We start from the raw sequence: 23,151 nt of genomic DNA, 5'->3' as shown, positions 1-23,151 counted from the left end.
AAAACAGGGGGAAGTATTATAGTAGTTATATTCTTGTACATAGGGGGCAGTATTATAGTAGTTATATTCTTGTATATAGGGGCAGTATTATAGTAGTTATATTCTTGTACATAGGGGGCAGTATTATAGTAGTTATATTCTTGTACATAGGGGCAGTATTATAGTAGTTATATTCTTGAAAACAGGGGGCAGTATTATAGTAGTTATATTCTTGTACATGGGGGCAGTATTATAGTAGTTATATTCTTGTATATAGGGGCAGTATTATAGTAGTTATATTCTTGTACATAGGGGGCAGTATTATAGTAGTTATATTCTTGTACATAGGGGGCAGTATTATAGTAGTTATATTCTTGTATATAGGGGCAGTATTATAGTAGTTATATTCTTGCACATAGGAGCAGTATTATAGTAGTTATATTCTTGTATATAGGGGGCAGTATTATAGTAGTTATATTCTTGTACATAGGGGGCAGTATTATAGTAGTTATATTCTTGTATATAGGGGGCAGTATTATAGTAGTTATATTCCTGTACATAGGGGCAGTATTATAGTAGTTATATTCTTGCACATAGGAGCAGTATTATAGTAGTTATATTCTTGTATATAGGGGGCAGTATTATAGTAGTTATATTCTTGTACATAGGGGGCAGTATTATAGTAGTTATATTCTTGTATATAGGGGCAGTATTATAGTAGTTATATTCTTGTACATAGGGGGCAGTATTATAGTAGTTATATTCTTGTACATAGGGGGCAGTATTATAGTAGTTATATTCTTGAAAACAGGGGGCAGTATTATAGTAGTTATATTCTTGTACATAGGGGGCAGTATTATAGTAGTTATATTCTTGTACACAGGGGACAGTATTATAGTAGTTATATTCTTGTACATAGGAGCAGTATTATAGTAGCTATATTCTTGTACATAGGAGCAGTATTATAGTAGTTATATTCTTGTATATAGGGGCAGTGTTATAGTAGTTATATTGTAGTAAATAGGAGCAGTATTATAGTAGTTATATTCTTGTACATAGGAGCAGTATTATAGTAGTTATATTCTTGTATAAAGGGGCAGTATTATAGTAGTTATATTCTTGTACATAGGGGGCAGTATTATAGTAGTTATATTCTTGTACATAGGGGGCAGTATTATAGTAGTTATATTCTTGTATATAGGGGCAGTGTTATAGTAGTTATATTCTAGTACATAGGGGGCAGTATTATAGTATATTCTTGTACACAGGGGACAGTATTATAGTAGTTATATTCTTGTACATAGGAGCAGTATTATAGTAGCTATATTCTTGTACATAGGAGCAGTATTATAGTAGTTATATTCTTGTATATAGGGACAGTATTATAGTAGTTATATTCTTGTATATAGGGACAGTATTATAGTAGTTATATTCTTGTACATAGGGGCAGTACTATAGTAGTTATAGTCTTGTACATAGGGGCAGTATTATAGTAGTTATAGTCTTGTACATAGGGGGCAGTATTATAGTAGTTATATTCTTGTATATAGGGGCAGTACTATAGTAGTTATATTCTTGTACATAGGGGCAGTATTATAGTAGTTAAATTCTTGTACATAGGGGCAGTATTATAGTAGTTATTTTCTTGTACATAGGGGGCAGTATTATAGTAGTTATATTCTTGTACATAGGGGCAGTATTATAGTAATTAAATTCCTCTCCATGGAGGGCAGTATTCTCTACTCAATCTTATATTGCAAAATGTCTTTTCCATAGGAATGTGCGCACAGCAGTGATTTCTCTCAGACAGATTGTGGCTTCGGATATTGTAACCTCACATAGGATGTGCATGTGGCGAGTCAGTAACAAACCTACTGTTCATTTCCCTAGAGCTGGAGCATGAGATTGGGGTCACCTCCGGGAAGTGAATAAGGTAACCCGTTAAATTCCACCTGGTTCCAGGTTGTGAGTGTTTGCAGCGGTAGAGCTGCGTGCTGTCACTGAACTCATCACCCCTCAGGTCGGCATGACTCTGACGTCTCAGAACGTGTGCTCCCCTTCGTGGACCGGAGACCTGGTGGTCGCTCTCGCAGGAGCGGCACGCTTACCTTAGTTAGCTCAGGGTCACAATAATCTAAAAGTGCATCGCAGAAATGGTAACCCAGCGACTTCAGGTCCTTTGTGCTGAAATGAGTCCCGCGTCGTTTACCTGTGATTTATGGCAGAAATACAGAGGTGAATTAAAGGGTCAATTTAAGGAATGCGTTAATATAGGCTTATGTAATAGGCCTGAAAAATTCTTGCTTTCCCGCTGTCACCACTAGGAGGCAGATATGTTGCTCTTATTTAGGGGCCATATACAGCTTGTCCCGGTGACCGTATCCCCTAGTCGTTCTACATGGATCATGTTTACACTGCTGAGCAGCTCACAGTGGGCGGGGCTGCCGTGTGATTGACAGGTCGGTTCCCGCGGCACCTGTTCAGTCATATCCTTGGTAGATCACAGTCAGGGCATGCTGGGAGTACTAGTTTCACTACCGTTGGTTTACAGTAGGTAATAAGACGGTTAGGCTTACCCATTGAGGACCCACAGAACGTGGCCTCCAGTGTATAGCTATTCCGAATGCCCATTTTCCACATGACCACGCGGCCCGTCCCTTCTTTGTTCCTCTGAACCTTGAACTTGCAGGCTGAAAATGAAAACTGAATGGGACATCGGTAAGGACACAGAAAAACACGACAGACTAATACTGAGGCTTTTATATAATGAGATTGTAAGGGGGGTGTTCAGGAGCGAAGGCTGGGCAAAAATACAATAAAAAAAAGCAGGAAAATGAGATAATAGAAGCTCAAGGGAATTTTAAATGGTAAAATTCTGGCTACTTGCAGCCTCCACTAGGGGGAGCTGATGTGAACCGATTTAAAAAACTCCCTTCTGTCTTCAGTAAGCTCCTCAGCTCCCTCTAGTGGTGGCTGAGGGCAGACTGAATTCTACCTAGGGCTACGTGAAAAGTAAGGGTCACTAAGTGTCCAGAGTCTGAATTTAAGTGTGACTGTTTTAGCGGTCTGGTTAGGGAACTTAAATGCCAGAGCAGATCCTTAAATTACGAACTCAAAAGTCTAAATTAATTGTAGGGTCTGGTTTGGGGTCTGAACTAGCAAAGGGTCCATGTTCAGGTTCATGTACAGTCTGGGTCTAAAATTATTTAGAGTTTGGTTTGGGGGTCCGAAATAATTTTAGATGCTTGGTCTGGGGGTCAGACTGAAATAAGATTAATGTAAGGGTCTGGAATAATTGTAAGGTCTGGTGTGGGATCTACATTATTTTTGAGGGTCTGATTTAAGATGTGAATCATTTAGGGTCTGGTCTGGAGAAGTGTATGAATAATTACAGTGGTTAGAGTTTAGTCTATGTGTTTAAGGTCTTAATAATTTAGGGGTCGGTATTTATTTGGGATCTTGGGTTTAATTAATCATTTTCTATCTATGTGGCTGTAATCCCACACACGACCAGTGACAGGGGCGGCGCCGTTTTTAATTAGCCATGTTTTGGCATGTCCATCATTGGTTACCTTGTCGGGGGAGATCTTGCTGAGCATTAATGGGAAGATGCGCTCACACAAGTGACTTTCGCCGCCATTCTGGGCACCTCTGCCTTTACAGCCGTACATAAAGACATTCTGCTTCCTGCTGTGTCCGTGCAGGTCACAATACAGTAAGATATCCCGCTCATCCATCACCCTGAGGAAGAGAGGACAGGATCCAAGTTACAGAGAGGAGGGCGCCATTTACAGGACATGTGCTCCAGAAAGGCACTGCTATCACGTTATATTGTTGTACATAGGGGGCACGCCAGCAAAACTCGTACAATCAACAGGCAACCCTGGCTGACCAGCCTGACCAAAGAGCTGAGACGGGCTTCCAGGGTCATTGAGCGGAAATGGAAGAGATCCCGTTCTGCCGAGCACTTAAATGTATACATACAGTCCCTCACCAACTTCAAGTCCACGCTCACTGCCGCAAAACAAACTTACTTCTCATCTCTCATATCCTCCCTATCTCACAACCCTAAACAGCTTTTCAACTGTCAATTCTCTACTCCGTCCCCCAGCACCTCCTCCCTCTCCTCTCATTACTGCTGAAATCTTTAAGCAGAAGATTGATACGATCAGAGAAAGCTTTGGCCCGCAGCCGCCAATGCCCCTCCTCTTAGCTGCTCAGCCCTGTTCCTCCAAAATCAACTTCTCCACCATGACATAGGATCAGCTCTCCACCCTCCTGTCCAGATCACACCTCACCACTTGCACGCTTGACCCACTCTCGTCCCACCTCATCCCCAAACTCGCCACATTCTTCATCCCAACTCTAACACACCTCTTCAACCTCTCACTTAAAAATGGTGCCTTCCCCTCATCCTTCAAACATGCCTCAATCACACCAATCCTCAAAAAGACCTCCCTCGACCCATCCTCTGTGTCTAGCTATCGCCCGATATCCCTTCTTCCTTATGCCTCAAAACTACTGGAACAGCATGTCCATCTTGAACTGTCCTCCCACCTCTCCTCCTGTTCCCTCTTTGACAGGTTACAATCTGGCTTCCAACTGCATCACTCAACTGAAACTGCCCTAACTAAAGTCACCAATGACCTACTAACCGCCAAAAACAAGCAACACTACTCTGTCCTCCTCCTGGACCTCTCTTCTGCCTTCGACACCGTGGACCATTCCCTCCTGCTACAGACTCTCTCATCTCTTGGCATCACAGGTTTGGCCTTATCCTGGATCTCATCATATTTAACAGACGGGACATTTAGTGTCTCCCTCTCACACACCACCTCCTCACCTCACCCCGTCTGTCAGTGTTCCTCAAGGCTCTGTTCTAGGACCCCTTACTCTTCTCCATCTATACCTTCGGCCTGGGACAGCTCATAGAATCCCACGGTCTCCAGTATCACCTCTATGCCGACGACACGCAGATCTACCTATCTGGACCTGACCTCACCTCCTTACTGACCAAAATCCCACAATGTCTGTCTGCTATTTCAGCTTTCTTTTCTGCTCGCTATCTAAAACTTGAACATGGATAAAACAGAATTCATCAACTTTCCCCCATCTCACTCTGCCCCTCCACCCGACCTATCCATCATTGTCAATGGCTGCTCACTTTCCCCAGTCCCGCACGCTCGGTGCCTTTGAGTGATCTTCGACTCTGCCCTCTCTCTCAAGCCACATATCCAAGCCCTCGCCTCCACCTGCTGTCTCAAACTCAAAAATATTGCCCGGATCTGTGCATTCCTTGACCATGAAACCACAAAAACACTAGTGCATGCCCTTATCATCTCCCGCCTTGACTACTGTAACCTCCTACTCTATGGCCTCCCCTTTAGCACTATGGCACCACTCCAATCCATCCTAAACTCTGCTGCCCGACTAATCCACCTGTCCCCTCGTTACTCCCCAGCCTCTCCCCTATGCCAAGCCCTTTCACTGGCTTCCTTTCGCCCAGAGGCTACAGTTCAAAACCCTAAGTTTGACATACAAAGACATCAACAACCTGACTCCTCTATACATCTGTGACATGGTCTCCTGGTACTTACCCACACGCAACCTTTCATCGTCTCAAGATCTCCTACTCTACTTCCCTCTTATCTCTTCTTCCCACAACCGCATACAAGACTTCTCCCGTGCTTCCCCCATACTCTGGAACTCTCTACCTCAACACATCAGACTCTGGCCTACCATGGAAACCTTCAAAAAGAACCTGAAGACCCACCTGTTCCGACAAGCCTACAATCTGCAGTAATCTTCAGTCTACTGAATCGCTGCATGCTCTACCCTCTCCTAGTATATCCTCACCCATCCCCTGTAGACTGTGAGCCCTCGCGGGCAGGGTCTTCTTTCCTTCTGTACTTGTGTGTGCCTTGTTTTGCTCATGTTTATTGTACTTGTCTATATTTGCCCCTTTTCACATGTAAAGCGCCATGGAATAAATGGCGTTATAAAAATGTATAATAATAATATAATAAAATGAGCGACGGTAATCTAATTGACCAGTAGAGGGCAGATGGACAGGGCACGGAGCAGACACAATGCACATCTTACATAGAGGGAATAGCCTTCTCTCTTCATGTGGAGACATTATCGGATGGAATACGCGTTGCGGTGATGAATTCAGAGCCGACTCCAGGATGACTGGCAGCGGCAGGCAGACCATTATTGGTAATCAGCTCCACAACGAGAGCTTTAGGCTGGTGAAGTGGAAGGTACGTGGGCAGAGATGGAGTCTTTGTGTTGTCAGCGGGAGATTATTATTATTGTAATAATGATTCTTATCTCTTATATTATGCATACAATTTCTACAAAAAGAAAAAATAAAATAAAGTCTGACATTTGCACGGATGAAAAGAAAATGACAATGTGACTGACTGAGCAGGCTGCAGGGAGTGATGCTTCACAGTGCGCTGCCGAGAGACAGTCAGAGACCGAGGGGTTATGTAAAAGGATTGGACTATCGTGTTGCGTGCTGCCGAGAAAAAGAATTGTGCGCTGCGGAGAGAAATGTGCAGTGTTAGCTGGACTATATAAGGCTAGATTATCTCTGTATAGCAGTATTATTTGGACTGCGCATGGCAGTATTTGCATTTCACATGGAGGTGTTAATTGAACTTTATATGGCGATATTGGATCTTTGCATGGTAGTGTTATTTGTCATCTGTGTATATTTCAGCTCAGTATGGCGGTATTATATACAGTATAATACAATATGGTAGCATCACTTCAGCTTTTGTCTTATGATATTATTTGGACTTGATATGGGGATACAGAATTACTTCCAAAGTGGTATCATTAGTTGATCTTTGCACAGCGGTATTATTTGGATTCGGGATGGAAATATTTTATCTGTGACAGTATTATGTGGACTCTGTATGGAAATATTTGATTTTTTGCAAGTAGGACTTTGTTAAACTCTATATAGCAACATTAATTGATCTTCGCATGGCGGTATTAGACTGTATCAGGATAGTATTTCATGTTTATATGGTGGTAACATTTGTCATCTGTATATTGAAATATATAACTATTTCAGTTTTACATGACAGTATTGATACACAGATAGACCCGAGCGGTGCGGGACGGATAAGACCCGAGCGATGCTGGATGGATAATACTCGAGCGGTGCGGGATGGATGAGACCCGAGCGGTGCGGGACGGATAATACCCGAACAGTGCAGGACGGATAATATCCGTGCGATGCGGGACGGATAAGACCCGAGCGATGCTGGATGGATAAGACCTGAGCGATGCTGGATGGATAATACTCGAGCGGTGCGGGATGGATGAGACCCGAGCGGTGCGGGACGGATAATACCCGAAAAGTGCAGGACGGATAATATCCGTGCGATGCGGGACGGATAAGACCCGAGCGATGCTGGATGGATAAGACCCGAGCGATGCTGGACGGATAAGACCCGAGCGATGCTGGATGGATAAGACCCGAGCGATGCTGGATGGATAAGACCCGAGCGATGCTGGATGGATAAGACCCGAGCGATGCTGGATGGATAAGACCCGAGCGATGCTGGATGGATAAGACCCGAGCGATGCTGGATGGATAAGACCCGAGTGGTGCGGGACGGATAAGACCCGAGCGATGCGAGACAGATAGATATTAAATTGAAACAAGATAGGTAGAGAGAAAACTATGAGATAGATACATATGAGAAAAAGATAAATATTAGATATGAGAGAAATAGATGGATAGAAAGCTATGAGATAGATAAAATGTAGATATCTGATAGACATGAAAAATAGAAAATAGCTGGTTAGACCTACACGAGACATAAGAAAATAGACCGATTGACAAATATAGGACAGGTAGACTGACAGATATAGATAGATAATACAGATATGACATACATATTAGACATAGGAAATCGATGAGACAAACAGACACAATCGTACCGTCTGATCATATTTCGGGTGAACCAGATAGATGGGAATGAGTCTTTCAGTCTGGACTTATAATTACGGTTTAGATCCCGTCCGGAAAGAGAGCAGCGATAGTTCCCCACAATCACTCCGTCCGGGTTTAACATGGGCACCACCTTAAAGACAAAGGTGTCTCTGAGCAGCTGGGCATCACTCCTGGAGCTTAATATGTAGTCCAGGAACCCTTTCATCATCCAGGAGCTGTTGGTCTCCCCTGGGTGGACCCGGGCAGTCAGGATCACAGCTTTCTTCTTCTTCTTGTGTTCCTCAGTGTTCGGGGAGGGGTTGGTGATAGTCAGTATGTACACAATGTTACCGGCCAAGGAGTGGCACAGGACCCGGATCTTACAGTATCTGGAGCGCTCTGGGTCGTTGGCTACCCTGGCCAGGTAATCTTGGAGGTTGGAGTAAGTATATGGGTAGCAGTGGGCGAAATAACAAGTGTCTCCGCTGTGAGGGAACCTGAAGGTCCAGGACAGGGAGTATTGTCCCGGTCCTTCTCCAGCCCAGCTGTTCTTGTAATACTTTATCTCATCCCCGATCCTCTTCCACCCAATGTGACGGGCGTTGGCGTCCGTCTCGGAATACATGAGGGGACGCATGCCGTGGCTGTACAGACTTGTGGGTTTCATGAAGTTGACGATGGTAAATCTGTAAGGGACGCCCGCCCTGGTGTTCTTCACCTGGAAGTAGTACCACTGGGTGTGCCGGTCGGTGTACAGGTCACTGCGCAGGGTCAACTGGTAGTCGTAGTCACCTCTGTAAGGAGACACAAGACTGGTGAGCTCGAGGGTCGCCGATATAGTGGGCTATTCCCACCTTAGAAAGTATGTCCTAACTTGTGATTCCTGAGGGTTCATCAATCAATCGACAGACTGACCGCCACTGATATTGACAATGAAAGGAAGGCAGAACAAATTTACAGCTTCATCCCCTTTCTACCTTAGATTGATGTTGACAAAATCTTGACAATTATTCTTCCCATTTCAACATGTACATGCACGCTCATCTCACCTGAGTGTGTGTGTGTTCTCTGAGAGGGATACCAGATAACAAACATGCAATCCCCGCATATTTTGTGGCTGTCTATCAGCCGCTGGGGACTCGAACAGGTCACTCAAGCACCTGTGATATTCAGTGCATACCCGGGCACCCGCGATACTCGGCGCATACTCGATCACCATAGGCAAACTGGAGTAATGAGCACTTGCGCTCATCACTAGAGGTAACACATTTCCCTGCCTGTTTTATCACAGGAGTGAGTGTTTTTGCTTTGTCTCCAGTCCAGGGGCAAACGGATATGATTATCTCAGCATATCATTATTTTTATTTTTTTAACACATCCAATTGTGGAACTTATTATTATTCAAAGATCTACTGACTAAACTATAATTTATTCCTTGGAGAACCCCTCTAAGTCTGCTGTAGTTACCCGCTTCATAGAGAACAGCTGGAAAACTACAGTCGAGGGGAGTGATTGACACTTTTGTGCTTGCACCCCCCCCATCATCTGCTGGTTTCCATTCTCCTCCGAGTGGGCACTAAACATTATATGGATACCCTGAAACGCGTGCGCTCACTGACAGGCAAGACTCGTGTCAGCCTCCTGAGTGAAGACTATGACTTATACTATTATTATGCGCAGCTACTAACCAAATTTATGGCAATTTATTCTATATAAAGCAGGCGGCGGCTGGTGAGAAAAAAAAAAAAAAAAAGAAGCTTTCCCACTGAGAAAATAAAAATGCTAATGCGTGTAGTAGATTTCTGATACATGTGCATGGCGTTAACAGCCGTCCGTGACAGCGCTTGAATCGATGCAGTTCTGTATTCAGGTTAGTCGATGACAACCCCCAGGTCGCTCCTGTCACTGATCTTACGTAAACGCATATTTTATTATTTTTTTAATTTGCAGAAGTTTTTGAAAAGTTCTCCATTTGAATTTCCTCAGCCAGCCACAGGGTGGCGCCGCAGCGCAATGAATCATGTTCTTGTTTTGACGAAATACGGTTATTTCCATTTTTTTCGATAATCTGCTGCCAAATGAGGTACAACGTCCGATACGTTAGGGGAGAATATGATCGCTCACTTCTCGGCAAAAAAATACATATATACAGCTCTGGCAAAAATTAAGAGGCCACTGCACAGTTTTATAAAAATCAGCTTCTCTCCATGTCTGACAGCCATTCCATTCCTGTGTCAGGTGAATTCCATCCAGAGTACACCTCTTTCTACTTAATGTGCTTCTGATTAGGTGATCACTTGAACCAAATCTTATTTAACCAAGGAAAGTATAAAAAACCCTGCTTTGGGGTTCACAATCCTCTTGCAATAGGACAAGCTGGGTGGCAAAACAAGTGCTAGTAATATCCCAAACGTAATAGGAATGAAAAAATAACTTTTAACCATGCAAAAGAAGTTGAAAAGAAAAGTCTTGAGTGAGGAAAAGAAGGCCGCAATTCTGGCTTTACTAGCAGAGGGATACAGTGAGCGTCATGTTGCCTCCATCCTTAAAATTTTTAAGACGGCAGTCCATTACAACAAGGTCAAGCAGCAGATATTGGGGACAACAAAGCTACAGACCGGCAGAGGGCGAAAACGACTCTCCACTGACCGGGATGACCGTCATCTTATTCGAATGTCACTCAGCAGCTGCAAGATGACATCAAGTGACCTACAAAAGGAATGGCAAATGGCAGCTGGGTGAAGTGCATGTCAAGAACAGTTTGTGACAGGCTCCTAGAGGCAGGTCTCAAGTCAAGTAAAGCTAGAAAAAAAGCCTTTCATCAATGAGAAGCAAAGGAGAGCCAGGCTGGAGTTTGCCAAAGACCATAAGGATTGGACCATAGAGGACTGGCGTAAGGTAATCTTCTCTGATGAATCTAATTTTCAGCTTTGCCCAACACCTGGTCATCTAATGGTTAGACAGAGACCTGGAGAGGCGTACAAGCCACAGTGTCTTGCAGCCACTGTGAAGTTTGGTGGAGGATCGGTGATGATCTGGGGATGCTTCAGCAAGGCTGGAATTGGGCAGGTTAATCTTTGCGAAGGACGTATGAATCAAGCCGCATACAAGGTTATCCTGGAAAAACAGCTGATTCCTTCTGCTCAGGCAATGTTCCCCACCTCTGAGGACTGTTTTTTCCAGCAGGACAATGCGCCATGCCACACAGCTAGGTCAGTCAATGTGTGGATGAAGGACCACCACATCAAATCCCTGTCATGGCCAGCCCAATCTCCAGACCTGAACCCACTGAAAACCTCTGGAATGTAATCAAGAGGAAGCTGGATAGTCACAAGCCATCACACAAAGAAGAACTGCTTACATGTGTGTACCAGGAGCGGCATAAGGTCACCCAAAAGCCGTGTGAGAGACTGGTGGAAAGCAGCCAAGACGCAGGAAAGCTGGGATTAACCATCATGGGTATTCCACAAAACATTGATTTCTGAAATGTTCCAGAGTTAGAACATTAGTTTTGCTGTTTCTAAATGATTATGAACTTGTTTTCTTAGCATTATTTGAGGTCTGCATTTTTTTTTTTGTTTTTTTGAACATTTCTGATTTTCTGAAAATAAATACAAAATTTAGTTCTTGGAAAATCGGAGACATGTTGTCAGTAGTTTATAGAAGAAAAGAGCAATTTACATTTTACTCAAAAATATAAAGAGAAAAATCAGACAAACTGAAAATTTTGCAGTGGTCCCTTAATTTTTGCCAGAGCTGTGTATGTAAATATTTTTTCTAAATCATGCTGTAGAATGCTTCGGCGCCGCTAGCTTCCACATTGGGACGTGCAGGCGCCTGGGAAGTCATCAGCGCCGCTCATCTCCCGATGTGGAAGTGAATGGTGCCAGACAAAAAAAAACTTTTAAGTGCCAAATTAATTAGTTGTACAATTTACTTTTTGGTGTTTGTCTATTATTTTCCTAAAATATTGCAGATTCACTGTCAATTTTCAGCTTGTGCTCATTTAGGAGCTCAGCAGAAGAGAGGTTTTACAATCACTGTACATGTACAAGGACCACGCAGGATACACGGATCATGCCCACTGCACAGGTCCTTTTTTGATGTCGTTTAGTCATGACAAGTATAGAATGGAAAAAAAAAATTTGAAAGTAAAACCAGATTGTAAAAAAGTTGTTTTTTTTTTTTTTTAAATCAGACTACTTTTTAATTGTAAGAAAAAAAAGTAATTGAGTTCCCTAGTAAAAATCTATGAGCTCTCCCGATTCTGTCACTCTTTTCGGTTTTGCTCTGCGTCGCTCCATTGCAGAGATATTCACATTTGTTTCTTTTGGAACACAGTATGTGAAATCTCTGCTTGCAGACCAACTGGGCGTTTCTTCAGATTCTTCTCTATGGGCGTCCACTTTCTCCCCTCCCTCCCAGATGCCGTCAATCACAGCTCGGGTGCAAGACCAGCTGCGGAGCTGTGATTGCCAGCATATGGGAAAGAGGGGTGAAAGTGCACGCCCACAGAGAAGGTTGTGAAGAAAACCCTAGTTGGTCTGCAAGCAGAGATTTCATGCACTGCGCTCCAAAAGAAACAAATGTGAATAACTCTGCAATGGAGCAACGCAACGCAAAATGGAAAGAGGCCAGAAAATCAGCGGAGTCAAGGGATTTTTACAAGGTATTTAGCTCAATTTTTAGAGCAAGTGATGGGCCCTATTTAAAGTGGCTATACCAACTTGACACAAGATTTCTGATTGCTGGTGTCTAATGGCTAGGACAATATAAATACCGAGATAAAAGGAATGCATTAGCACTCCATTCACTGTTTATGGGACTAGCGGAGTGCAGTCACATAGATGGAAGTGAGTATGCCATCTACAAAGTGTCTATTTTTTACTATATCTTATGTTTTAAAACTGCAGAGAAAGGACAAGATACACGTGTCTGGACATGTTTTCTTACACCTGTATCACTTTCTGCAAGTTCCCGCTCTCGAATCGAGACTCGAACATCAGAGTGTTGTCGGATTCTTCACAGCTGTGGGAAGACACAGGCTTGAGGGGGCTGCAATTACCACCCACGCGGGAACACATAAAGTAAGACTCCTTCCAACCTAGGAGGATACAGAAGGTACAATTCAGCCACTAAAATGGAACATAAAGCGAAGAGTGAGAAGAGTAATTCTGACAGAAGATGGGGGAGGGAGAAGAGACAGATGAGACTAGGGGTGTAGTAACAGGGACAACATCAGAATAGAAGAGTAAAAGACAACACAAGTATAGAGGAAAAGGATTGTAATATATAGGGACACAGGAAAGTAAGAGAACCAGCAAGGACACAGGAGAAGAGGAAGCAGAAAGACATGGGAATGTAAGAGAACCAGCAAGGACACAGAAGAAGAAGAGGAATCAGAAAGATACAGAAAAGGAAAAGCACAGAAGAAGAAGAGGAAGCAGAAAGATAAAAAAAAAGTAACAGAACTAGCAACAGCACAGAAGAAGAAGAAGCCAAAACATACAGGAAAGTAAGAGAAAGAGGAAGAGCACTGAAGAAGAAAAAGCCAAAAGGTACAGGAAAGTAAGAGAACGAGGAAGGGCACAGAATAAGAAGAGGAAACTGAAAGATACAGGAAAGTAGATGAAAAAAGAACACAGAAGACAAAGCAGAAGTATATAAGAAAGTAATAGAACTAGGAATGGCACAAGGTAGATGAATTTGCAAGGACTCAGGAATGACACAGGAACCTAAGAGGAAGCAAAACAACACAAGAAAGTAAGACAAATAGACAAGACCCACAAGATGAATAGGAAGCAGAAGTACACAAAAAAGTACGAGACATAGGAAGGACACAGGAGAATAAGATGAAGAATGACTCAAGAAAATGAGAGTAAGCAGAGACCACTGAAGAGAAGTGTTGTACTGCCAATGGAAGCAGGCTACGCCACTGATATGGGGCGCGTGAGCCACAGGGCCCCCCCGCCCATCATCGCAAGTTCAACTGTTTGACCTATCAGCACAGCGGGTGCGATGACGCTTGAGAATGCTCGCTTCAGTTATTTATTTTTAAATAAGTGAGAACATTGTGGTGGCCAGAATACTGTATAGAGGACTATGGAGAGTGTATTATACTGTATGGAGGACCATGGGGAGTGTGTTACACTCTATGGAGGACCATGGGGAGTGCGTTACACTGTATGGAGGACCATGGGGAGTGCGTTACACTGTATGGAGGACCATGGGGAGTGCGTTACACTGTATAGAGGAGTATGGAGAGTGCATTATACTGTATGGAGGACCATGGGGAGTGCGTTACACTCTATGGAGGACCATGGGGAGTGCGTTACACTGTATGGAGGACCATGGGGAGTGCATTTCACTGTATGGAGGACCATGGGGAGTGCGTTACACTGTATGGAGGACCATGGGGAGTGCATTTCACTGTATGGAGGACCATGGGGAGTGCGTTACACTGTATGGAGGACCATGGGGAGTGCATTACACTGTATGGAGGACCATGGGGAGTGCAATATTCTGTATGGAGGACCATGGAGAGTGCATTACTCTGTATGGAGGACCATGGGGAGTGCATTACTCTGTATGGAGGACCATGGGGAATGCATTACACTGTATGGAGGACATCATACTATATGGAGGATTATGGGGTGCTGTATACAACATGGAGGACTATGGGGCCCATTATACTATATGGAGGGCTATTATAATATTTTGAGGGATATATTCAGGCTATTATAATACTTGGAGGGCTATGTAATATTTGGAGGCCTATGTGGGAGCCTTTATAGTATGGAGGGCTATGTGGGGGCCATTATACTGTATGTAAGTGTGACACCCCAGATTCCTGTTGTCACAGTGACATTACCTCCCTCTAATGGGTAAAGTCTTGCTTGGAGGCAGAAAGCGACCCCATGCCAGGCAGCATAGATTAAATCACAATTTCCTGCTGCAGGTCAGAAAAGGGAGCTGCCTTATAAATTCTGGCAAGCAAAGGGGGTAGGTGAGTCAACTAGAGGTGAGCTGAGGGGGTTGTCATGGAAACGAAACAGCTGTGAGGAAGTGAGGTGAGGTAAAGAGATCTTTCTGGAAGATCCTGTCAGTTAAAGACAGGCCGCTGATCTGTGAAGAGGGAAAGGACAAGACCAGAGACTGAGAGACTCTAGGGAAGCTAAAATACTGCATATAGCAGACCCCTGAGTGAAGCGCAAAGAAAGAGAAAAGGGACATCAGAGTCCTGGGTGGTCAGGAACTGTACGCCCTGATAGCCAAATCTGAAAGTACAGGGGATTGAAAATTCCTGTGCATATTGATCACCTGAGGGCACGGCAGCGGATAAGGAGCCCGGGGCCGATGGTGAAGAGAATGGTACCCGTGGAATAGGCTCACGCTGACAGCCGTACAGGTTAGTGAAACCATCACGAATAGAGGGTCGCAGCATAGTTATATACAGCGGAGACCCACACACATAGCGCAGAAAGGAAGGTCCTAAATCCCCACCTGGCAAGGTGGATCCCCTGAATGCCTCCAGGCGAGCCGGACTCATTCCATCACCTGTATGTGGTACTCCGGACTGCAACCTATTACCAGTAAAAGGTAAAGAAACTGCACCTCTCTGCGTCTTTCTCTCATTTATCTGCACCCCAACGTTTACAGCCATTTTACTATTTATTTAACATCTTTGCCCTGGGACTACAGCCCTACCTGTGGAGGGCTACAGCATCATAGCTGCGCCCAACATCCATCCCAGAGAAGCAACACCGCAGCACTGGTCACCTCTGACCAAAATACCACAGGTGGCGTCACGTATTTCACCATCTAATAACTTTATTTTCATTTTTTTACCACATAAATACCACACAACTTTCCCCTATTTTTATTACTGGACGCCTCTGGGCCATGGACCGGGTCGCTGCCGCCGTGACACCGTCCCCCATGGAAGTCGACAGGCCCGATACCGAGTTCCCCCAGGCCCCAATGTAAAAGTTTGTGTGGGGTCTCATCTTGTGTGGGGGCCTTTACACTCTTTGGAGGGCTGTGAGGGGGCCATTATACAGTGTGCTGAGGTCACAATTGGGGAATGATACTGTGTTGGAGTCACCATAGTGTACACGTGGAGGGTACTGTGAAGAAATGAACTTTGGGGGTTTCATACTGCATTTGTGGGATAATTTTGTTTGCATCATACTTTATGGGTGAAATGACAGGGGAATCTTACTTTGTAAAGGCTGCAAAGTTGTGAGATGTGCTCCTCTCTGACCCCGCTGATTGTAAAATAAAGAGGAAGGGTACAAAAAAACAAACAAAAAGAGTAGGGGAAAGACACAGAAAAAAAAAACGGGATACATACAATTGGATTCAGCCTCTAAAATGGAATATAACGAAGAGTCGGCAGAGTGGCTATGACAAAAGATGAGGGAAGGGGGAAGAAAAATAGTAATAGGAAGGATTAAAAAAAATTAAAAGAAAACACCGAAGCTGAAGAACAAAACATGTTAGTTAAAAGGAGAAGGACATAACTGAGGAAAAATGCAGAGGGACAAAAACAATGATAAAAAAGAGTAAAGCATAAAACCGATAAGTTAGAGACAGCAGAACATAAAGGAGTAAGAGGAAGCAGAGTGGAAATGAAAGCAATATGAAAAAGAGTGACAAAAAAGTAAGTGGAAATCAGAAGGCTAAAAAAAAGAAGAGGAAAAAGAGACACAGGTACAAGGAAAAGATAACAAAATTACCAGGGCTGTGGAGTCGGAGTCGGAGTCGTGGAGTCGGAGTCGGTGCTCATTTTGGTGGAGTCGGAGTCGGAGTTGGAGTCGGTATAAAATGGAACGACTCCGACTCCTAAAATATATAATAAATTGGGTACAGTAATTCAATGCAGGATGTGCTGAATATTTTTTCATAGGAGTTTGGGAAAGTTATGAAATGTCCTATAAATGGCTGTTCTATTCCTGATCTAAGGCTACATTCACACACAGCATTTTTCCTGTGTTTTTTGAGGATACGTTTTTCAGCTACAAAAGCTGATCATCTTTTTAAAAAACCGCATCACCTGAAAGGTTTTTGAGCTCATAGATAATGTTTTCAATAGCAAAAGCAGATTAGAAATCTGCTCTATCTATCCATTTATCCATATCTGTCTATCCATATCGTATCTGTACCAAAAAGAATGAAAACCGGGTAGTACACCAATATATATTCTGTTCTATCTAAATATCTTGATTATTGGATCATAAAAATGATTAAATGTCTGAGGTTCACATTGTACTACAATACATTTTTCACTTAAATATAAGCAATATGTGTGGGAGTCGGAGTCGGAGTCGTGGAGTCGGAGTTGGAGTCGGAGTAAGGGAAATTGAGGAGTCGGAGTCGCAGGTTTGGCTTACCGACTCCACAGCCCTGAAAATTACACTGGGGTGGAAGAGGATCAGGAGAGAGGAAAGTAAGAAAAAATGGAGGGTCAAAATAGTATGAGAAAGCATAAAGGTTATTGATAGTAAAAAGCAGAAAGAAAAGCATGAAAAAAAATGTGAAAGTTAGCGAGAAGCAGCAAAAAAATAAAATGGAAGAACAAGGGAGATAATAAAAGGAAAACCACTTGAAAGGAGTAAATTAGGCTCCGTGTGATAACATTTTGGCTTTTTTATAAAAACCATGAAGGTGAAACAATATCCTTGGGACAAGAAATAAGTAGGAGACAGATAAACTGATAAGGAGAACTGAAGAGGTGGTGAAAAGATTGGATTAAGATATGAGAATAAGGACAGGCTGACAATACAGGAAGACAAGAAAACAGATAAAAGGAAAAAAATAAAGTCGGCACGTAACAAAGCCGAATTCATGTAAGTTACAGATGGCAGATAATTCCCAAGAGAAGGAACTAATTATAGAGAAGAGGGAGAGATAAGACGGACTAGAATTAGGGACACGGGATGAAATAGATTGGCAGGCCGGTAATGAAATGCTGGAGAAAGCAGACAGGAAATTAAACACGAGAATCACCAGACAAGTACAAAATGTAGATCAGCCAAGGGAGCAACTGGTTAAAAAAAGAAAAGATTTGTTCCCAGCCAAAGGCAAAAGTGAAACTGAAGAGATAAGGGGAACAGAAAAAAGTCAAAATCATTAATATTCCTGTCGCAGGTTATCTATGGGATCGATTCACAGTCTGAGGACAACATGGCTGACACCATCGGGACACCGGGGATGACCCAAATTCAGAGGCTTTCTGTACTGACTCAAGCTACTTGCTGAAATGCATGACCATCTGACACATGGGTAAACGTTCCTGCAGGTACAGGAAGGTTAATTGGGTGGATGCAGGAAAGTAGAAGGAGGAAAAGGAAATTGTAGTAAAGTAGGGAGGAAATTGAAAAAGAGGGATTTTTTGATACTCACCGTAAAATCTCTTTCTTGGAGACTTCATTGGGGGACACAGGTAACCATGGGGGTATGCTGCTGTCGCTAGAAGGTAGACACTAGGCAAAAAAAGAAAGGAAAATAGCTCCTCCTCGGTAGTACACACCCACCGACTGACACAAAGCTCTTCAGTTAGTGTTCAGGCAGTAGGAGAAGCAACCAAAACTCAACATATGTGCCAACCCAAAAACAAAAGGCACGTAGGCCCAATCGAGGTACATTAGGGAGGATGCTGTTACGGCGGCGGAACACGCTTAAAAAAATATAAATAAGCGTGTTCGTTCGCCGCCCGGGGTCCAACATGCAGCAGATGGTAAGACCGCTGCTAACCGAGGCAGAGCACTACAGCGGTAGTGTGCACTGGGTATAACTGCACCCAATATGCACTGAGGCAAGCTCTGTTCACACACAGAGCTGCAAGCACAGAATATACAATAACGCTGAGTCTGTTCTATGTCACAGACTTACAGCAACACAGATACGGTATTTAAGGTCACAGGAGTAGCCTTAAACCGCAGGACTACTCCGTCTAGACCTACCGTAACATAAGATGCGGAACGTCGCAACTGCGAACGTCCGTGAGACTGCAACCGCAGCGTGGTGTGTACGGAGCCACAGAGGAGACACCGCAAACTCGCTGGCACGATGCAGGACGCTAGCTGCTGGAAAGTATAGCTGGAGCGCGCTGACGCTAGCGCTGCTACTGGCGGCTGCCCAATCACTCACACAATCGTAATATCAGAGGAAAGGGGTTTCATAATAAGTCAGTCACCAGTCCAAGCATCCATCACCATACATACAGCAGCAGTACGAAAATACTAGCGCATGGCATAGTGGCCATGCGCACTTTTTATAGCGTACGGGATCTGCCGGAAATCTCCAGAGCCCTGAGCATAACCAATCAAATCAGGAGCAGGACCTGAGCACCTGACTCCTGAACTCCAATGAGAGCTAGTCCCGTGAGCATGCTCAGAAGCTGGGACAAAGGACTTAGCCTCTGGAGACAAATGTGTGAACCTGGATTCCCGCATAGGCATTATAGAACCCAGATTCCTAACAGATGCTGTGTCTCCCAATTAAGGTTCCAAGAAAGATTTTACTGTGAGTATCCAAAATCCCTCTTTCTTTATCGCTTCATTGGGGGACACAGGTAACCATGGGACGTTCTAAAGCAGTCCCATTGTCCTGCCGTTCTCCGTTCCCAAGCGTGGGAACAGAAAGAACTCAAAGAACAAACAGACTTAGGTCGGCCGTTGCGTAACCGCCTCCTGCAACATCTTCCTTCCTAGGCCTGCGTACAACAAGGAATGGGTATGAACGCTGAAAACCTTGCGAAGAGATGACTAGTTCGCGGCTTCACAAATCTGTAAAGCCATGACGAAAGGGAGCAGTCTTGATAGGTGGACTCGGATAGCTCTGACCAGATCCAACTTGACTTCTCCATGGGATGGACCAGAGAAGGACATACAGAAGAAGGAAGGACGATGACTTCATTAATGTGAAATGAAGAGACCACCTTAGACAAGAAGAAAGGAACTGGTCTGAGAACTACCTTGTCCTGATGTAGAATCAGGAACGGAGAACGGCAGGACAACTCAGAAACTCTCCTGATGGACGTAATGGCAACTAAGAAAGCAACTTTCCACGACAGGAGGGAAGACAGAATGTCTTGAATGGGCTCAAAAGGAGCGTGCTGGATTACGCCAAGGACAAGGTTACGATCCCATGGAGCTATCGGAGGACGTAAGGAGGTGCCAGGTGGGCGACTCCTTGAAAAAAAAAAGTCTTTACCTGGGAGCGAGAAGCCAGAATTCATTGGAAAAGAACTGACAGAGTGGAAAATTGCCCCTTAAGGGTACTGAGTGATAGACCAGAGTCAAGACCCACTTGAAGAAAACCCAGGATGGAAGGAAGGGAAAAAGACATAGGGACCAAATTGTTGTCCTCACTCCACCGAAAGAAGGCCTTCAAGTATCTGTGGTAGATACGCAATAATGCTGGTTTACCAGCCCTAATCATGGTCTGAAAGACCTGATCGGAAAAACCAGCCTCCTTCAGAACTGCGGCCTCAACGGTCATGTGATGGTGTGATAGGCTATGTGGATATCATTTTGTGTATATTTCTATTTCACTGATTTTCATAGTGTTTTTCTTGTTGCCTTGTATGTCTGCAGCCTGACTTTTATCTATGTGTTTTGATGACCCCCTGTAGTGTCATAATCCCCCAGGCACCTTTTGTCAGGCATGGGAGGCCTGAGAACCGCCCCAACCCGTCTGGCTACTCCTGGACATGGGGAGGGGGCTGGAAGGGACAGGAGGGGAGAAGTCAGTTCGTGTGTGGAGAGCATCGTGGGAAGACAGGACTTCAGGGAGAAAGAAGAGTATATAGAACATGTTATCCTGTTACTGAAATGCATTTGGATTCGGGACTATCTTATACTTTGTGTGGTGGACTGAATATGGACCTTTCGTATTTTTGCCTAAATAAAGGTCTTGGGATTGTTCACACTTCCCTCACTCTGTTGATTGTGTGGTATCGGAGAAGGACCCCGTGACAACTGGTGGCAGCAGTGGGATCAACAGAGCGTAACCCAATGGAGAACCACCCACATAGTGAGTACAGAAATTGGACTGTATCCAGTTTACAGGAGAGAGCCAGAGACCTGTGTTGTGAGTTAATTTTCACCTTCACCGTCGATGACTGATGAACTCCCTCTTCTGGTGAAGGAAGGTAGTGAGGCTGATTACCAAACACCTGATCTGGTAGATGATGACTGGGTAACAGGAACGTCTGACTGGATATAAGGCAGCCGACGCCCTTCTGAGTCGCTGGTGATTTCTCTGCTGGATTCTTGGAGACCAGTCTGATTCCTGCTTCCCAAAGATAAGTTCAATAGCAGAGCAAAAACTTATTAGTTTTGTTTTTTTTACCTTGTTTTTTGGAGTTCAGCCATCCCCGGTCGGGGGTGTGCTGAGTTCCATTTTTGTCTCTGATCAGTTTGTCTCTTTGCTCTGTCTTCAGAATTTACCTGAGTGCTGATATAGTCATTTTGAAGTCCTAGCGACTTCAGGGCCTGTTTTTCCTATCAGACGGTTGGGACATTTTTTGGTAGGGTTTTTTACGGATTGCAGACAGCAGCTTTTCTATCCTGTCCTTTTTAGTTAGCTTGGGCCCCATCGTTTGCTCAACCTATCTTTCTATCTGTGTTAGTGTTTTCATCTTGCTTCACCGTCATTATATGTTGGGTGCTGCCTATTGCTTTGGGGTCTGCTCTGGGGCATTTTAGATTTCCCCTTTCTTTCTTTAGGCCTATTTAGTTCTCCGGCTGTGATCGAGGGGTCTAGGGCATCGTAGGAAACCCCACGGCTACTGTTAGTTGTTGTGGATAGGATCAGGGGTCTGCAATCCGATAGCTACCAACCTCTCCGGTTTTCTGGACTTAGCTTGTATTTTTGTTTTTTCCTCCTTCGGTGACTCATTCATAACAGACCTGGGCCTGAACTACCAGGGACTGACTAAAGAAGCCTTAATTGACCTACTGGTGGGCGCTAGTCAGACCACCTACTCCCATATGTCTGAAGGACAAGCACTGGAGACAGGGATCCCCACCCCAAAAAGCCAGTGGGTGGTGTGGTACGAAGAAGAGAAGGCGGTTCTGGGCCCAGGCGTCTCTCAGGAGTACAAGGAGGAGGCTGCCCGCCGGGCACAGCGGAGACAAGAAGCAATGGAGCTTGAAAGAGGGAGTAATGCAATGTGGAGTGTAACCCCAACGATCCGGAAGCCTGTACGGATCACCCGGACAGAGTTTAAGCCATTTGATGAGGCTTCCGGAGATGTGGAGGGGTTCTTCAAGGACTTTGAGCAGCAGTGCACTGTGATGGAGGTGCCCCACTCTAGCTGGATGCGTTTGTTAGTGGGACTCCTGAACGGTAGCATGGCGGAGGCTTACCGAACCATTGACGCACAGCGGAATTGGGATTATAACATTGTAAAGCAGACTATCCTGGAGTACCATGCTATCACCCCAGACTCATACAGGGCCAAGTTCTGAGACCTCCCATGCACCACAGGGGGATCATTTAGGATGTATGCACATAAGATTTCCCAGGCATGTCAGAGATGGCTGGAAGCAGAAAACGCCTTTACTGTGGAAGATGTTATACAGGTGTTCCTTATAGAACAATTTCTTGCCAAGTGCCCCGCAGAGGTACGGGAATGGGTCCGGGAGCACACGCCGTGTACCGTGGATAGAGCTGCAGCCCTGGCCGATGAAGCCCTTACTATCCGACCGCAATGGAGGAGGCTTCTGGACAATGAACCATGACCTGCTCCCGCGCCCCGTCCCCCTCAGATTATATCTGCCCTTCCACCTAATCGCAAGCCGATGACTATCACGCCTCCCAATCCTGGGCCCCAACAGTTCCGACTACGACCTGGAGGTATCACAGAGAGGAGATGTTATGTGTGTGGGCAACCTGGACATTTGCAGTTTGGATATCCCTCAAGGATTCGGAGGGAGCCCCACGCAGCCCTACCTCGTCCAGTGCATCTGGTGCACTCCATCCTGCCTGAGGAAGAGCTACCACCATCCCCACCAGTGTGGACCACCGACCACGCACCATAGATTCCCCTCCTGGAGTGTACGGACTCCGGACTTTGTCCTTTGGCTACCCAGAGCAACGGCAACGCTACCGGCAGGATGTCTTAATTGATGGATACAAAGTGTCAGGATTTAGAGACACGGGGGCATTTCTGACTATCGCTGACCCCATGTCGTTCGACCCGAGGCAAT

The 23,151-nt window shown here is 44.6% G+C and overlaps 1 protein-coding gene and 1 long non-coding RNA gene across 3 annotated transcripts in view; one reads left to right on the top strand and one right to left on the bottom strand.

Annotated features, from left to right (window-relative positions):
• The window catches only part of AGBL3 (AGBL carboxypeptidase 3), a 101,316-nt gene that overhangs the window by 42,301 nt on the left and 35,864 nt on the right, over positions 1-23,151 (bottom strand). For both annotated transcript variants that reach the window (XM_073567498.1, XM_073567497.1), the window contains exons 6-10: positions 12,887-13,037; positions 7,942-8,727; positions 3,552-3,720; positions 2,556-2,682; positions 2,088-2,188 (exon numbers count right to left, since the gene is read on the bottom strand). In XM_073567498.1, the coding sequence (XP_073423599.1) occupies positions 2,088-2,188; positions 2,556-2,682; positions 3,552-3,720; positions 7,942-8,727; positions 12,887-13,037 (1,334 nt within the window). The remainder of the gene's footprint in view (positions 1-2,087; positions 2,189-2,555; positions 2,683-3,551; positions 3,721-7,941; positions 8,728-12,886; positions 13,038-23,151) is intronic.
• Positions 6,052-23,151, top strand: part of LOC141083318 (uncharacterized) — a 117,575-nt gene continuing 100,475 nt past the window's right edge. Inside the window, exon 1 of the long non-coding RNA XR_012230683.1 lies at positions 6,052-6,242. This is a non-coding gene — a long non-coding RNA (uncharacterized lncRNA). The remainder of the gene's footprint in view (positions 6,243-23,151) is intronic.

The sequence above is a fragment of the Dendrobates tinctorius genome, unplaced genomic scaffold (assembly GCF_039654945.1).
Source record: "Dendrobates tinctorius isolate UK_male_01 unplaced genomic scaffold, ASM3965494v1 ptg000020l, whole genome shotgun sequence".
In the NCBI taxonomy this organism is placed as follows: Eukaryota; Metazoa; Chordata; class Amphibia; order Anura; family Dendrobatidae; genus Dendrobates; species Dendrobates tinctorius.
This window is presented reverse-complemented; position numbering and strand designations above follow the sequence as displayed.